General features: G+C 31.5%; 2 protein-coding genes across 2 annotated transcripts; one reads left to right on the top strand and one right to left on the bottom strand.

Moving 5' to 3' along the window:
* Window positions 1–2,565: 2,565 nt before the first annotated feature.
* On the bottom strand, window positions 2,566–3,750 carry si:dkey-42i9.4 (uncharacterized protein LOC492503 homolog). Its single transcript, XM_051094120.1, has 3 exons — window positions 3,584–3,750; window positions 3,277–3,413; window positions 2,566–3,075 (listed from the first exon to the last, which is right to left on the bottom strand). The coding sequence occupies exons 2-3, from the start codon at window positions 3,392–3,394 to the stop codon at window positions 2,738–2,740; spliced, it is 456 nt and encodes a 151-aa protein (XP_050950077.1). The 5' UTR covers window positions 3,395–3,413; window positions 3,584–3,750; the 3' UTR covers window positions 2,566–2,737.
* A 2,927-nt stretch (window positions 3,751–6,677) lies between these two features.
* Window positions 6,678–17,503, top strand: atrip (ATR interacting protein). Its single transcript, XM_051094101.1, has 14 exons — window positions 6,678–6,886; window positions 7,178–7,502; window positions 9,349–9,425; window positions 9,579–9,749; window positions 9,848–9,963; window positions 11,950–12,050; window positions 12,151–12,234; window positions 12,313–12,439; window positions 13,650–14,309; window positions 16,312–16,454; window positions 16,529–16,620; window positions 16,700–16,786; window positions 16,881–17,139; window positions 17,273–17,503. The coding sequence occupies exons 2-14, from the start codon at window positions 7,190–7,192 to the stop codon at window positions 17,344–17,346; spliced, it is 2,304 nt and encodes a 767-aa protein (XP_050950058.1). The 5' UTR covers window positions 6,678–6,886; window positions 7,178–7,189; the 3' UTR covers window positions 17,347–17,503.
* The last annotated feature ends 949 nt before the right edge of the window (window positions 17,504–18,452 follow it).

The following is an 18,452-nucleotide window of genomic DNA, read 5'->3' as shown; positions in this document are numbered from 1 at the left end:
CTGAATACATTTCTAATTGCATATCATAAAATATATAGATTATGAAATGACGTCATGAACACATGATTGCTGTTTTTCTTTCCTTTTATGTACACTTGCCCATGATCTGCTCAGAAAAACTCATTTTATTTTTGGATTTGTGAGGTATAAATAATTAATTCATGAATATAAGTAAAATATTATATATATATAATTGTCAAAAATGACTTAAAAAGTCACAGTTGACACATAAAACAAATACGCCATAAAAAGTCTAAATTATGACGTTAAAAGTTGCAATAATGAGAAAGTCAGAATTATGACTTAAAAAGTTAAAATTATGACATAAAAAGTCAAAATTATGTCATGCGTAAGTCATGAATATGACCTAAAAAGTCAAAATTAAATACATAAGTCATTAAAATGACATTAAAAGTCGAATTTTACTTAAAAAGTCAAAATTATGACATACGTAAGTCATAAATATGATGAGAAATTATGGCTAAAGTTGGAACTATGACATAAGTCATATGACATAAAATAAGACATATGACTTAAAAAGTCAAAATGCGGCTACTTTTAAACTGTTGCCGTGGGTTGATTTTTCACCCACGTGTAAATGGTTTAATAGCGTAAAGTATATTTGACTGAAATGCTTTTACTGAAATATTTTATATTCTACCAATGATAAATCTGAGGTAAATAATGATAAATAACTTAGACTTGTTATGGCATATTTGTTTTATGTGTCAATTTTGGCTTTTTAAGTCATTTATAATTTCAACTTTTTATGTCATATTCATGACTTATGTATGTCAAATTTCGACTTTTTAAGTCCTAATTTCATCATTTTTGTCATATTTATGACTTATGTGTCATAATTTTGTCTTTTTAAGTCATATTTATGTCATAATTTCACCTTTTTATGTCATACTTATGACTTACATATGTAATAATTTAGACTTTTTAAGTCAAATTCTACTTTTTAACTCATCATTTTGACTATTTATGTCATATTCATGACTTATGCATGTCCTAATTTTGGCTTTTTATGTCATAATTCTTACCTTCTCATTATTACAACTTTTAAAGTCATAATTTAGACTTTTTATGACCTATTTGTTTTGTCATCATTTTGACTTTTTAAGTCAGATTTTTGACTATTTCTCATTATTACAACTTTTAAAGTTGTAATTTTTGTTTAATGTCATATTCTTGACTTATGCATTTCATAATTTTTACTTTTTGTCATATTTGACATATGTATGTCATAATTCTGACTTTCTCATTATTAAAGTCATAATTTAGACAATTTTTATGACCTATTTTTGTCATAATTTTGTCTTTTTACGTCATATTCTGACTATTTCTCATTATTACTTTTAAAGTCAAAATATTAACTTTTTATGTCATATTCTTGACTTAGGCATGTCATAATTTTGACTTTTTATGTCATAATTCTTTCTTTCTCATTATTACAACTTTTAAAGTCATAATTTAGACTTTTTATGACCTATTTGTTTTGTCATCATTTTGACTTGTCATATTTTTGACCATTTCTCATTATTACAACTTTTAAAGTCATAATTTTTATGTTTAATGTCATATTCTTGACTTACGCATGTCATAATTCTGACTTTTTGTCATATTTGACTTACGTATGTCATAATTCTGACTTTCTCATTATTACTTTTAAAGTCAAAATATTAACTTTTTATGTCATATTCTTGTCATAATTTTGACTTCTTAAGTCATAATTCTGACTTTCTCATTATTACAACTTTTAAAGTCATAATTTTTGTTTAATGTCATATTCTTGACTTACGCATGTCATAATTTTGACTTTTTGTCATATTTGACTTACGTATGTCATAATTCTGACTTTCTCATTATTAAAGTTATAATTTAGACATAATTTTTATGACCTATTTTTGTCATAATTTTGACTTTTTAAGTCATTTTCTGACTATTTCTCATTATTACTTTCAAAGTCAAAATATTAACTTATGTCATATTTGACATGTCATAATTTTGACTTTTTAAGTCATAATTCTGACTTTCTCATTATTACAACTTTTACAGTCATAATTTAGACTTTTTATGACCCATTTGTTGTGTGTCATAATTTTGACTTTTTAAGTCATATTTGCTTTATGTAATAATTTTGAACATTTCTCATTATTACAACTTTTCGAAGTCATAATTTCGAATTTTTATGTCATATTCACGCATGTCCACTATTACTCTAGAATTAATATTATATACATACACATATATACAATTTTTAAAAAAGTAAATTAGTTTGATTAGTTCAGTTTTTAAGAAAAAGGCAAAATTTGTAGCTTGTCATTTAAAGGCTGCGTGCTTGTTAAAAAAAACATGTTAATTATTAAAAATTATAATTATAGTACATTGTAAGTATAAAGCCTCTCTTGTGTGGCTTATGCTTTGATTAAATCTGTGTATCCAATATACTTACATGAAAAAAACCACAAAAGACGGTTTATTTTTTTAAGAAATTCATAGAAAACTTTTAATAGAAATTTAAAAAAACATATTCAACATGACTGTACAGGGAGCTTAAAACATACATTTAATCAAAATACATCTGTTTTCACCATGAGGTCAATAAGATGAAGATTTCACCGTTGATTTAAAAAAACAAAAAATCAGAAAAAACAAGGTATAAAAACAAATCGAACGCGAGCAATGCCTGATTTTCTGCGCTCACGATTAGCTAATTACACAGAATGGCTCTTCAGCTGGAGCAGGTCATCATGCCGAAGGATTTGGACGGGCTTGACCGTCCGATTCTCAGTTCATCTTTGCAGCTGTCCGTCTGGTTTGTGTCGGACGGAGGCGCGGACTCGTAGAGGACGCATATGGACCCGTCCTCGCCGATCCGGTAGGACACTTCGTACGGGTCGACCCACATGGTGAGTTCGCTTGGCAGCAGTGAAAAGAGTTGCTCTTTTGGGAGTCCGATCGTACAGGCCGCTTTGCCTATCAAAGGGTCCATCTTGTGGTTGATCCGGATGCACCTGTAACCCGAACCTCGGCAGGGTGCGTTTGGGAACCAGTGGTGCTGATAATGCTCTGCGATGATAGAAGAAAAGTTAGGTTTTGGCGCAGCCAAACATTGCTAAAGTTTCTGGTGCTTTGTTTCAGTGAACTTTGGTGCTGCAATAAAACAAGTCTCATCTGCTTTGTTCAAAACAATGTTCACTGGTTCAAAGACCATGATATGGCTGAATTTACTCTTAAACAGTGGAAAGCCCAGGCCAGGTCGTTTCTTACCCCCCAAAGCTTCTTCCAAAGAGAACCTGAATTGTTGCAGCTGTTCTTCTGAAAGCAGTCCTGTTCCTCTCAACAGACGTGCGACAAAGTTAGCAGCAGTGGAGACTTCGGTTTTCATTGTGAAGTTTTCGCATGAGCTGAAAGGGAAAAGGCAGCAAAACTGTGAAACACGGTCGAATGTGAGAACAAACGACTTTTTCAGATCAATTAGCTCAAGTAGAGCTGAACTCAACAGGCCTGGCCACTGTCTTTGGCACGTTCCTTTGTTCAAAACAACACGGAAAATCGCCACTTAAACGCCACTGACCTGTTCCAGTGATTCGGATTAGGGATACAAAGACTTCCCACAGCTGTTGTGAGCGCTTTTATCGACGCAGTAGTGAAAACTGGCAAATAAATCTCTATTTTCGACCGCGAACTTCCTCCTTCAGCGATGGCTCGAGCTACGTGCAGCTCCAGTTCTGAGCTCTGATGGTAAACACTCTACAGCCGCGCGCCTCCGCCAATCAGAGCGCGAGCTCGCCGTCTGACGTCACAAACAAGCCATTTCCATAAACAGACGGTGTATCACGTATCAAACGAATAAATTGTGGCTGTAACAATGAGTAGTTTTATATACTTATTTACGTTTGTTGTTAGTTTGTTAGTTAGTTAGTTAGTTTGTTGCATGAGGAGTTTATATGTGTATATTTATTTTTATTTCTTCCAGTCTCAGTGAATTGTTTGGTATTGAACAAATTCAATACGCTTGCACTGATTGTGAAAGATTTGGGATGAAAATGGTTGATTACACAGAACAATACATTTAGTAGCTGCACTCTTTAAACTTAAAAGCAACAAAAACGTGTGGACTTGATACTTATTTATAGCGTGACAGTGTTTTGTTGTGAATCTATACCATTTTTGCATTTTATATATAAACGAGTGTGTATATTGTAGGCTTATAAGGTTAGATGTTTAGTATTAGTACAAATATTAGGGTAAATAAACTTGATTGACGGTTCTTGTGGCTTACTTTTCTTATTATGCCAGTTTCCGCCAAGGGATAATAATAATAATAAAGTTATTGCGACTTTTTTATTACTATTCGGACTTTATTTAAACTCCGATTTAATATCTCACAATTCTAACTTCTTCTCGTCAGAACTGCAGTTTATATAAATAAATTAAAAAAAAAAGTCATCAAAATTCATCATTTTGACCTTTTCATCTCATAATTTCTAATAATTTCAAGTTTTATCTCATAATTTTGATTTTTACTGATCATTTCAATTTATTTAATTATGACTTTTAAAGTCACAATTATTTTTTATGTTTTTTATGACTTAATAATTATGACTTTTTTCATGTCATATTTCATCTGTTCGACTTTTAAAGTCACAATTTCGACTTTTTATGTAATAATTATGACTTATGTCATAATTTCGACTTTTTAAGTCATAAGTTCGACTATATTTCATCTGTTCGACTTTTAAAGTCACAATTTCGACTTTTTAATGTCATATTTATGACTATTTCTCATCTTTACAACTTTTAAAGTCAACCTTTCTACTTTTTATGTCATATTTATGCCATATGTATGTCATAATTTCAGCTTTTTAAGTGATAATTTTGACTTTTTATGTCGTATTTATGACTATTTCTCATCATTACGACTTTTTAAGTTATAATTTCTACTTTTTATATCATATTTATGGCATATGTATGTCAGAATTTAGACTTTTAAAGTCATAATTTCGACTATTTCTTGTCATTACAACTTTTAAAGTCATAATTTCTTTTTATGTCATATTTATGATATATTGCTTGTCATTACGACTTTTTAAGTTATAATTTCTACTTTTTATATCATAATTATGACGTGTGTCAGAATTTCGACTTTTAAAGTCATAATTCAGAATATTTATCATAATTTCGACTTTTAACGTCATAATTTCGACTATTTCTCATCATTACAACTTTTAGTCATACTTTCTACTTTTAATATCATATGACATATGTATGTCATAATTTCGACTTTTAAAGTCATAATTTCTACTTTTTATATAATATTTATGACTTATGTCATAATTTCGACTATTTCTCATCATTACAACTTTTAAAGTCATACTTTCTACTTTTTATGTCATATTTATGCCATATGTATGTCATAATTTCAGCTTTTTAAGTGATAATTTTGACTTTTTATGTCATATTTATGACTATTTCTCATCATTACGACTTTTTAAGTTATAATTTCTACTTTTTATATCATATTTATGGCATATGTATGTCAGAATCTCGACTTTGAAAGTCTTAATTACGAATATTTATCATAATTTCGACTTTTAAAATCACAATTTAGACTTTTTATGCCATATTTATGACTACTATGTCATAATTTCGACTATTTCTCGTCATTACAACTTTTAATCATACTATCTACTTTTTTATATTTATGACATATGTATGTCTTAATTTCAACTTTTTAAGTGATAATTTTGACTTTTTATGTCATTTATGACTTTCACATCATTACGACTTTTTAAGTTATAATTTCGAATTTTTATATCATATTTATGACATATGTATGTCAGAAATTCAACGTTTAAAGTCATAATTTCGACTTTTAAAGTCACAATTTAGACTTTTTACATGTCATAATTTCAATTTTTAAGTCCGAATTTCGACCATTTCTGATCATTACAACTTTTAACCTCATAATTTCGACTTTTTATGTCATATTTTGTCGAGAAACCAGTTTTGTCCCCCGAGTAATCTGCCTTATGAACAGTTCAGTGTTCCTCCATTATGCAATAAAAATATGTGCAATAACATCATATTTATTTGTTACCACTACATCTTAATACATCCCTACATGTCATTCTAGTCTGTTCCTATTCTGTTATCTACAGCACAACTGTACAAACCATGTGTTTTATTTTCAATGTATTTTCTATTTTTGTCTATTTATATTTACATATGTGTATTTTATTTTCTATTGTCTGTGTGTTGTTGTGTGAAGCCTGTGACACTAAAACAAATTCCTTGTATATGCAAGCAAACATGCCAATAAAGATTTTTCTGATTTCTGATATTTATTACTTATACATGTCATAATTTCATCTTTCTATCTCATAATTACGACATAAGTACGTCATAATTGAGTTTTTTAACGCATGAATTGTTTTTCTAATCTGGCGGAAAAGTGTTTCCATAAAAACTTGATAAGATAACGTTCAAATCACTACTTTGAGTGTTTTCTAATCAAAATCCGTTGAAACGCGTTTGTCTGTTACACTTGTCTCACGTACGTTTCCGTAGTCTGTGCTCTGGCCAATGGACCAATCAGAGCGCGCTGTAACGCACCAGGATGGCGCTTTAGCCAATCAGGTGAGGTTTTACTACCGGATGCGCTTTGGACGGTCGCATGGACCCTCCTCCACACTGAATGAGAGGCAAAGCTCCGAAATGTTTTCAACTGCACAAGTTTTCTGTTATTTATTAATTTAGTCTTCCATGTTTATGTTAATAGTTCAGAGTCGCACTTTATTTGGAGCGGGCACAGTTTGGTCCTGCATGTTGAGTGTTTGACGGGCCGGAGTCTGAGAAAGAGACACTGAAACAGCAGGTAACGGATAAAACTCAGCACTTTACTACAGTTTTACCATAGTAAACTAAGTCTGAGAGTCTACAAGACCATTGTATGTAGCCTAGATATTATTTTCTGCTTTTGGCTTGAAAATAACTGGAATAGTTGCTTTAAAAACTAGTATTGTCAAATTGTCAGTTGGGTTTTTGGTTTGTAGTACTCATTACTTTAATTTTTCAACTGCCACTAACTGTATTATATGTAAATATATTCTTTATCATGACTAATATCATATTAAACATCCACTATTCATCACTGGTTTCCCAAAAGCTTCTCAGTGTCATGGACCTCCCGCCCAGCAAGAGACTGAAAGGCCATCAGGTCACCGCTGAGCCCGACCCGTTTGACGATGACATTGATTTCACCCAGGATGAGCTGGAGCAGATTGACATCATCGCGTCCCAGGCCGTCACAAGAGACGGCCAGAGCAGTGGGTCAAAGAGAGCGTTTGGTTCTGTGTTCGCTTGCGCTGATGAGCAAAGCAAAGCACCTGTGAGATCCGGCCGGAAAACATTCGCCATCGGAGACAGCAGCAGCAGCAGCAGCAGCAGCAGCACGATTAATAATAAAGAAGCGCAAAGAAAAGATGTGCTTGGTTAGTATAAGACTTTTCTGATGCATATTTAAAAAGTGCTTTCTCAAACACTACCCTGTCTGATTTTGGCCATATTCCCACAGCCTAATGTTGATGGGTTAAACTAGAAATTTAACAAGTCTGTGTGTTATTTTGCATCTCACACAGCAGATTTATAGCATTGATAAACAACAACAATTATTTTTTATGTAAGTTTTGCATTGTGTACACTCTGGATGGGTTAAAATAGAAGTGTAATTTTTGTGTGTGTTATTTTGCGTCTTAAACAGCGGATTTATGCTATTAAGATAGTACGTTTTCATGATACAAATGTAAAAAAATATAACATTTTTGGTTTTTTTGCATAGTTAATTCTTATTAAATAAAATATTAAGAATTTTTTATTGTTATTGAAATACTTATTTTAAATATAAGTTGTTTGCATATTTAATTTTCTCACTGTTTTGTCTCTGAATGGGTTTATTTGAGCAAATTTAGCAAGTTTGTGTGTGTAAATTGCATCTTACACAGCGGATTTATATAATAATAGTAATAATAATGCCTAGAAAGATTTAAAAAGATTTAAGAAGGGAGTAAGATTTAATACTTTTTTTGTACTTATTTTATTTTAATAGTTATTTAATATTTATTTAAAAAAATATATATAATAGTAATAGATTTACATTAGATTTTTATTATTAAATTATTAAATTAATTCCTATTAAATATATATTATAACAATTATAACAATAACAGTATTATTGTTATTTCTTCTTCTTATTATTATCATGATTGTTATTTAAGTCTTATTCCCACATTTCTTTGCATATTTCATTTTTTTGTTGTTCAGACTCTGGATAGTTTAAACTACTACAAATGTAACAATTTTGTGTGTAATTTGCGTCTTACACAGCAGATTTATAATAATAATAATAATAATAATAATAATAGTAATAATAATTAGATAAGATTTATTAAGATTTAAGACAACAGTATTTTTGTGTTAATTTAATATTTAAAAATATTAAAAAATAATTTAATAGTAATGTTTATATTTTTGTTATTAATTTATTATGTTCTAAAATGAATTAAAATCAAATAATAATAATTATTAGTATTATTATTAATAATTATTATAACAAAAATGTTTAAATTTGTTATTAAATTATAATATTAATTACTGTTAAAGTACAATTATGATAACAACAATAATAATAATAATAATACGTAATCATCGTAATATAATTATTTATATATTTTTTGGATATTTAATTTTTTCATTGTTTAGACTCTGGATGGGTTAAACTAAAATGTAGCAAGTTTGTGTGTTCAGTTTGCATCTTACACAGCAGATTTATATCAATAATAATAATAATAATTTGTTAACATTTAATATGTTTTAAGTAGAGAGTATGATTTAATTTAATATTTATTTAATAAAAAAATGTATATAAGATTTATATTTTGATTAATTTATTATATTAATTATTGTTAAATTATTTTTTTTAAATAATAAAAATAATAATAATTATTATTGTTGTTGTTTATTGCAGTACAACTTAGTAGTACAAGTACAACTTAATTTAATACTTATTTTATTTTTAAAAAGTTAATATAATAATAATGCTTAGATTTGTTATTTAATTATTATATTAATTCTCATTTAGAATTTATCTAATACATTTTATTATAATAATAATAATAATAATAATAATAATAATAATAATAATAATAATAATAATAATAATTTGCTTTGTCGCGTCCAGTGTAGACAGAGTGTTAGCTCATTTTTGCATTATATGGACTCTGAATGGGTTAAAGAACAAATTTAACAAGTTTGTGTGTAATTTTGCGTTTCTCCCAACAGATGGACATTCCAGTAAAGATGGAGAAGATCTGTACTACAAGCAGTTAGAGCAACAGCAAGCAGAGCTGAAGAAAAAGGTGCGTTCTTCAAAACAACATGCTGTTTGCAGAAAATCGCTTTATTTGCTTTCACAAAGGCCACGTTATAGTACTTTTAGGCAAGGATTCTAACACCAAAACAGTCATTATTAAGTTTTTCTTGACTCTGTGTGCATTTTGGTTCACACTCAGCTGAAGGAGGTAGAGGAGGAGATCCTGATGAAGAACGGAGAGATCCGAGTCTTGCGTGACTCCCTGAAACAGGCCAATCAGGAGAAGGAGCAGCAGCGGCAGACCCAGCTCGCCGTGGAGAAAGAGAAAGCTCAGGCTCAGAGCGAACGCGAGAAGGAGCTGTCCAGGAAGGTACGACACACCGCTTTGACTGACAGTCTCACAGAGTGGATTGTGATTGGGCCTGTGAAACATTCATTGCATCCAACTAAACGCTTGTTTTGCTGCAGGTGCAGTCGCTGCAGTCAGAGTTGCACTTTAAAGAAGCCGAGATGAATGAAATGAGAGGGAAACTTCAGAGCGTTGAGCGCGGAGGAAAGCAGCCCGGCACACCTGCACGAAACATGTAAATGCAGTATTCGTTTTTGTTTGTCTTCCAGAGAAATTGGTAATGAGTTTGTTCTGTGGTCTGCACTGACTGTTACAACATTTTGTTCATTTACGCGTGTCTTTTTGTTCACACAAGCACGTCTCTTTGCATGCACTTCACAGTGCATCATGTCACACTGTTTTTTTTGTTATTAAATGGTAATGTTTCATTACTTTTCTTTAATAGCAACAAAAATACCGATAGCAATAATACTACTATTACTGCTACAAAAATATTAATTAGTAGTAGAAATACTTTAATAATTACTTATTACATTTTTGTACATTTAAATTATTAAAATCTTGTTAAATGTTTAATTAATAGAATTGTTTTTATGTGAATAACAGTAATAATAATAATGATTTTATTGTTATTAGTAGTATTAATAGTAATAGCAATAATAATAAAATAAAATGGTAATAATTAGTATTGTTTAATATTTCATTATCATTATTATTATTATTATTATTATTATTATTATAAAATAAGTGATAGTAATACTTTATTATTGTTTAATTATTTTCAAATATAAATAAATACTAATATTTAATAGTAATACTTAAATTGTTAATTACAACAACTCTAATAATAATAGTAATATTAATTCTCATTGTATTTATTATTACTATTTTTAAATATGTAAACAATAATTTTAAGTATAAATTAAATAAAATGTAAATATTTATTGTTGTCTTTTTGTTGTTGTTCATCAATATGATAAAGTATTAATGTTGCTTATTTTTTTATAATAATACTAATTATAATAATACTAATTGCTAGTGTTATTGTTATTAAAAGTGTAGGGTAGGTATTGCTGTTTTTAAATATATTCTTTGTTATATTAAAATTATTATAATTAATTCAGTTGTTAATAAATATAGTATTAATAGTATTAATAGTAATAATTATTATATCACAAAAAGTCATCATTATTATTGTTTAATTTATTATTATTATTAGTAGTAGTATTAACTGTAGGTATTACAGTTTTTTTAAATATATTCTTTATGATGTTGATATTGTAATTAATTCAATTGTTAATAATAGTATTAATATTAATAATTATTATATCATAAAAAGTCATCATTGTCATTGTTTAATATTTATTATTATTGTTGTTGTTGTTATTATTAAAAGTATAGGTATTACTGTTTTGAAATGTATTCTTTATTATAAAAATATTAATTAATTCAATTGTTAATAGTATTAATAGTGATAAATACTATATTATAAAAAGTCATTATTGTTTCATATTTATTATTACTATTATAAATTAAGCAATTTAATACTTTATTATTATTATTATTGTATTATAATTAATTCACTTGTTAATAATAGTATAAATAGTAATAATAATTATTATATCATAAATAATTATTGTTGTTTCATACTTCATCATTATTATTATTATTAAAAGTACTGTTTTTAATGTTTTCTTTGTTATAATATAATTCAATTGTTAATAGTATTAATAATTTTAATAATTATGAGATCGTAAAGTCATTATTATTGCTTGATATTCATTATTATTAAAAAATTAAGCAATGTAATACTTTATTATAGTTAATAATAATTATTATTATTATTATTATTATTATTAATAAAATAATATTAATGTGTTATTGTTTTTGATTAATAACAATATTAAAAATAATATTTATTATTACTTATGGTAAAACTAAGTAATCACAATGTTTTTTAAAAAAACACATTCTTTATTGTTGTTAATATGATAATAAAGAATTTTATTACATTAATTAACGCTAGTGTTATTAAGTATAGGTGTTACTGTTATTAAATATATTATTTATAATGTTTATCAGTTATTAATATTAGGAATTATCATCATTACTATTCACATTAATATTATTAATACATTTTTGTCACGTTAGAATGTTACTTGAAAACTGCTCTAGAAAAATAAGAGTTGATTTGTGTGTTGTTTTTGTTGTGTTAACACAGCGTTCATTCTCCTGCAAGTCGAGCGTTCATGACTAAAGAGATCTTCTCAGTTGAATTCTCCAAGAGAACGTCTCCCAACAAAAAAGACCATTTATTAGAAGGTATGAATTATTAACTTCTATGTTTATGCACATTTCCTGTGTCCTCGGGTGTTTCCATTGCCATTCGATCCCTTAATATCACATTTTCAAACTCTATCAGATGGTAAACCAGGTCAGTCCAAACGTTCCCGCACTGAAGAGTCGCGATCGGACCGAACCCTCAGTGCCGATCAGCAACAGGAAGGTAACTGCTGTTCAAATGTCGTGCATTTATCTTCTTGTTTGTGTTTTCTCAACGTTTTTATGGTTTGTTATACTGCAGGATGTGTGTTACTGAACCTGCTGCTGCAGCAGCCACTGGATCCGAGCACTTTGGGTTTGTGTCACCTGCTGTCCATCAGTCCTGACGCTTTGCCAAACGTCCTGTCGCAGCACGGATACTCCAGCCCGTAAGCATCAACAAGCCCCGCCCACTGGGTGGAGCATCCTATTTAAACACATAACACTTCTGATTGTATCTGTGCGTGTCCTGAATGTCCTGAAACATGAGAACCTACTGTAAACATTACATGTACATTACATCTGTTTGTTTTGGGAAATCACTGGCCGACTTTTACAGCATTAATCATACAGTATTCTGAGGATGGAAATTTCCATTGCATCATTTTGCATCATCAGTTTGTTGGTATTTTCCAATGGAACATTTGAACAATGTTTGAACAGTTTTAGAAACGTGGATCAAATATGCTTTTTAAGTCACATGATCGGACATATATATACGGTTCAGTGGCCACACCATACTTTACTGCTTCACTTTACTGCTTCACGTTCACTTTAGAAAATGTAAAAAAAAAAAAAAAAAAAAACACACATTTTATATCATGATGTCTGCTGTTTTACATTTAAAAATGTAATATTAAATTGAATTGTATAAAATATTGTGCTGATAATAATAACAATTACATTATTTTTGTTAATAATAAATATTATAAATTAATAATTACATAAATTACATCGTTTTTAATAATAGTAATAATAATTATTATTACTATTAATTATAATGCTTTTACATCATGACATTTGCTTTTTTGCATTTTTAAAACTAAAATATTATTTGTTGTATTTTATAAATTTTATTTAATTGCATATAGAATTTTATTGTTAATAATAACTATTATTATTATTATTATTATTATTATTGTTATCATTGTTAATGATAATACTTGTACATCATGACATTTGCTTTTTTGCATTTTTTAATAATATTTTTTAAAAATACTATTTTTTTTAAGAAATCAAATAGTATGCAAAATGTAGTATTATTATTATCATTATTATTGTTAATAATTACAACAACAGTAATAATAAATGATTATTCATTTTATTAATTATTAAAATGTAAAATAATTAATTTGGTTAATTTTTTAATGTAAACAACTAAGGAAAACCTGAAAATATGAGGAAAAAAACGGGATTCTAAAATTTGATTTGGAAATGAAAAAGCATCCGTGTTCAGATAAGTATTAGAATAAGTATTTATATTATGTCACAGTTATTTGCATTATGTCAGCTGTTTCTTCAATGTATTTCATCTTTAATTATCCACTTGAAAAGGTTGTACAGTTGTGAATTTCATTTTTTTTCCTCCACTTTCTTCAGGGGATCGTTGGTGACTTCCAGCTCCAGCTCGTCCTCCACAGAATTCAAATCGTTTCATCGTCCTCAAGCTCGATTTCACAAGCTGCAGAATCTCGCTACATCTGCTCTGAATGCATTAGCTCTCCATCACCCTAACAGTGTCCCACACAACCCAGACGCTGCTCTCCAACCCGCTCAGCGCTCCTGCCCGGCCGCGGTGCACTTCCTCCCCCTGCTCACCTTCCACATCAGCACATACTGTCAGTCGGTGGAGTCGGTGGAGAGCTCAGCAAAGGCCTCGCTCCATGGCAGCTCGCTGTCGGGATCGTCCGACTCCAGCCTGGCCTCGAGTCTGGAGGAGTCTCTCAGCGGTCAGGAGGAGTTCGCTCTGGCTGCCATGAAAGCGCTCTATCACATAGTGTGCTACAGCAGCGAGGCTCTGGAGGTGGTTTTGTGCCATCAGGAGGACGTGAACCGGCCACAGGGTTCGAAAAATCTCCTTAGCGCCTCTGAACATCTGAACGGGGGCGCGCAGACACAACTGCCTCTTCTCAGGAGGATCCTACAGCTGGCTGATCCGGCGTTCATTACCGCCGCTGGCCACAGGGAGGCGCTAGTGAACATTAGTTTGAAGACTCTTAGTATGCTGGCCGAGAGAGCACAGGACAACCAGCTCTTGAGGTTTAGTATCGTTCATATACTATTATAGTTTTTTTTGTAATATTTTAAATTAGATTTTATTTTTATGTTTTCTGTTTTAAATGTAATTTTATCTTAAATGTATCTACCTATCTATCTGTCCGCCTGTTTATCCATCTGTTTGTCTGTCTATCCATCTGTCTATCTATTTGTCTGTCTATCCATTTATCTGTCTGTCTGTCCAGCTGTCTGCCTACCTGTCTGTCTGTCTTTCCCTCTATCTGTCCATCTGTCTGTCCGGCTGTCTGTCTATTTATCTGTTTGTCTGTCCATCCGTCTGTCTGTCCGTCTGTCTATCTATTTGTCTGTCTGTCTGTCTGTCCATCTGTCCATCTATTTGTCTATCTATCTATCTGTCCGTCTGTCCGTCTGTCTGTCCGTCCGTCTGTCCGTCTGTCTGTCTGCCTGTCTGTCTGTCTGTCTGCCCGGCTGTCTGTCTATCTATATTTCTCTCTGTCTGTCTATTTATCTAGGCTGTCTGCCTACCTGTCTGTCTGTCTATCTATCTGTTTATCTCTCTGTCCGTCCATCTATTTATCTGTCAGTCCATCTGTCTGTCTGTGTCTGTCTGTCTATCTATCTATCTATCTGTCTATCTGCCTATCTGTTTATCTCTCTTTGGTCTGTCCATCTATTTATCTGTCTGTCCGTCCATCTATTTATCTGTCTGTCTGTCTGTCCATCTGTCCATCTATTTATCTGTCCGCATGTCTGTCTGTTTATCCATCTGTCTATCTATTTGTCTGCCTATCCATTTATCTGTCTGTCTGTCCAGCTGTCTGCCTACCTGTCTGTCTGTCTTTCCCTCTATCTGTCTGTCCGCTATCTATCTATTTATCTGTCTGTCCGTCTCTCTATTTATTTATCTATCTGTCTGTCTATCCATCTGTCTGTCTGTCCAGCTGTCTTCCTACCTGTCTGTCTGTCTTTCCCTCTATCTGTCCATCTGTCTGTCCGGCTGTCTGTCTATTTATCTGTTTGTCTGTCCATCCGTCTGTCTGTCCATCTGTCTATCTATTTGTCTATCTGTCTGTCCGTCCGTCCGACTGTCTGTCTGTCTGTCTGGCTGTCTGTCTATCTATATTTCTCTCTGTCTGTCTGTCTATTTATCTAGGCTGTCTGCCTACCTGTCTGTCTTTTCATCTATCCATCTATCTGTCCGTCTGTCTGTCTGTCTATCTATCTGTTTATCTCTCTGTCCGTCCTTCTATTTATCTGTCAGTCCATCTGTCCGTCTGTCTGTGTCTGTCTATCTATCTGTCTATCTGTTTATTTCTCTCTGGTCTGTCCATCTATTTATCTGTCTGTCCATCAATCTATTTATCTGTCCATCTGTCTGTCCATCTGTCTGTCTGTTTATCTATCTGTTCGGCTGGCTGTCTATCTATTTATCTGTCTGTCTGTCTATCTTTCTCTCTGTCTGTCTGCCTGTCCGTCTGCTCATCTGTCTATCTCTGTCTGTCCATCTGTCTGTCTATCTCTCTGTCCATCCGTCCATCCGTCCATCTATCTATCTATCTATCTATCTATCTATCTATCTATGCCTGTCTGTTTATATATCTGTCTGTCTGTCTGAAGAATGCATTTGTCAGCTGCATAAGTCATTAAGGCTGCCTTATTCCAGAAAAATAACCATTACATGCCAAAGTAAGAAAGAAATCACAGTAATTTATGCCTCACATGGAATAACAGTTCATTTTATGATGATTACTTCAGAAATTAGACATCCTTGATGCCGTATGAGACCAGCAGATGTTATCTCTGGAGGGAGAGCTAGTATATACTATGTAGTACAGTAGTTAGTATTCCATTTCAATCAAAGACAGTGTTTTATTCTCTTTTAAAAATGTTGTTGTTGTTGTTATTATTATTATTATTATTATTATTATTATTATTATTGTAATTTATTTGTATTTGTTTCTTTTTTAGTAAATAATAATAATGATAGTAATAATTAAACTGGTGTCTCATTTTTCATTTGTAGACTCCAGGTGGTGATGTCCAGTCAAGTGTTGTCTAAATGTCTGACTTTGGAGACGTCCTACCGAATAGTCCATCTGTCTGTGAGATTTCTGTCGTTTATCATCTATAATGAAGACATGGCCACTAAACTCTGCTCACATGAATGTAAGTGTCCTTCAGTGCTACATCAAATGTCTTCTGTTGGCGCGATTTAACACAATCCCTCGCTCTTCCCCCAGATCCATGTCCTTTTCTCAAAACATTCCAGTACGTCACATCTAGACCGGATAAATCCGCTTCTGAGGATGTGTGGAGTCGTTTAGAACTTGAGGTGATTATCTTGTAATATTTAATTTGAAATGTATTACATACATAAAAACAGTAATAAAATCTGATTCCTTTGTAAACAGGTCATCCAGTTATTAACCAAACTGTTCACACAGAAGACAGGAACATGGACGGCTTTGTGTGAATCATCCTGCCAGTGTATTAATGAGGTTTGATGCCATTAAAAACACTGTCTACACTGTCTACTTATGTCTACAGAAACACAATGGGAAACGATCATTGTTTTTACATTTTCCTCCTCAGGTGGTGCGGACAGTTGTTGTGGTTTTGCACAGACAATGGCTGAAAACAAAAGGCAGAGGAAGTCAAACAGTGGGTAATCGGAGCTGGACTAGTCCTGGTTTGCAGGTGCTGCGAGAAGCTGTGATGTTACTCCACTGGCTACTATTGAAGGACTTGTCTTTTTCTGAACACTGTCTGGACGTCCTGCACATGTACGATCAGGTCATTCCCGCCATCAGAGACACGTTCCGTCTGGTCCCAGATCTGTCCGAGAGCGAAGGTGGGTTTCGTGTCTCTACAATTGATTATAGTAATTGATGCCAACGTCATTTTGATCATGATAGAGCACATTTAACATATTTGTCTTAAAATTAGTCTATTGCGGTGTATTAAAATGTATTATATTGTTGCAGAAATGGCTCTGGAGGAGATCTGCAGATCTGAAACGGAGTACGTTGAAGACATGGATATTGAAACGGGGTCATAATGATCAAACATAAAGTCAAGTTTTGTAATGAGCAATGCGTTTAGTGTATATCTTGCATTTGTCCCCTCAGAAACATTGTTTGTCTTGTGTCTTCAAATTTTGTCATTGTTTTAAAGACTGAGCACCAGTGATCCGAATTAAAGAATTAATTCTGTCACCTGTGGCATTTCCATTCTTTTTGTGTTTATAGACCTCCAGTGTAAGTGAATTACTATATAGATGTTTCAACAGAATGTGCTGTAAATAGAGTAATATTTGACCAGGTTTATTAATAATTGTGTGGATTGATGCTGTGTGAAAAGGAATACTCAAGAATGACTTACTGTTCATTATGCTATTTATTTACGTGGCTACCCTTACGAAAATTAACCATGGTTTTGCTACACTATCCATAGTTTAACCATGGTATTTGTAGTAAAACTATGATTATACAAATGGCAATCAAAGCGCCAAAAAAAACCAAAAAAAAAACATGGTTACTATACTTTTACTATAATAAAACCATAGGTCATTTTTGTAAGGGCACTCACTCAAGATAAAATAAAATAAATAAAGTTACACAGACATGTAATTCTGATTTCCATGGTTAATATAGTTTACCCATGGCAACCAAATAACCATGGTTTTGCTACACTAACCATAGTTTAACCATGGTATTTGTAGAACTGCGGTTGTACAAATGGTAATCGCCAAAAACCACGGTTACACTTTTACTATAAAAAAAACATGGTTAATTTCCGTAAGGGTTTTTTATAAGGGGTTTTTAAAATATATATTTTTATAATTTCATCTGTATATTATCCTGAAGCAAAAAGCAAAAAAAAAATTATAATGTACGAAACAATAGGCATAACGAGACGAATATTACAAAAATATTACAGTAATAACTCTAAAGTCATCTGAGGTAAGTTACACTACAGTAAATAACGAAGACGCAAAATGGCGCCAAATTGTATGTAAAGGATAACGCGAGTCCGCGGAGTGATATGAAAAACGTGAAAGTAGCGCTGGTTTCACTGAGGGGACTGATTAACGGCGTTGCTGTCGACGAATATTAGTAAATATTTCACAGCTGAATGAACTAATTAAGAGAGCTGTGTACTAAA

This window comes from Labeo rohita, chromosome 22 (assembly GCF_022985175.1).
Source record: "Labeo rohita strain BAU-BD-2019 chromosome 22, IGBB_LRoh.1.0, whole genome shotgun sequence".
NCBI lineage: Eukaryota > Metazoa > Chordata > Actinopteri > Cypriniformes > Cyprinidae > Labeo > Labeo rohita.
This window is presented reverse-complemented; position numbering and strand designations above follow the sequence as displayed.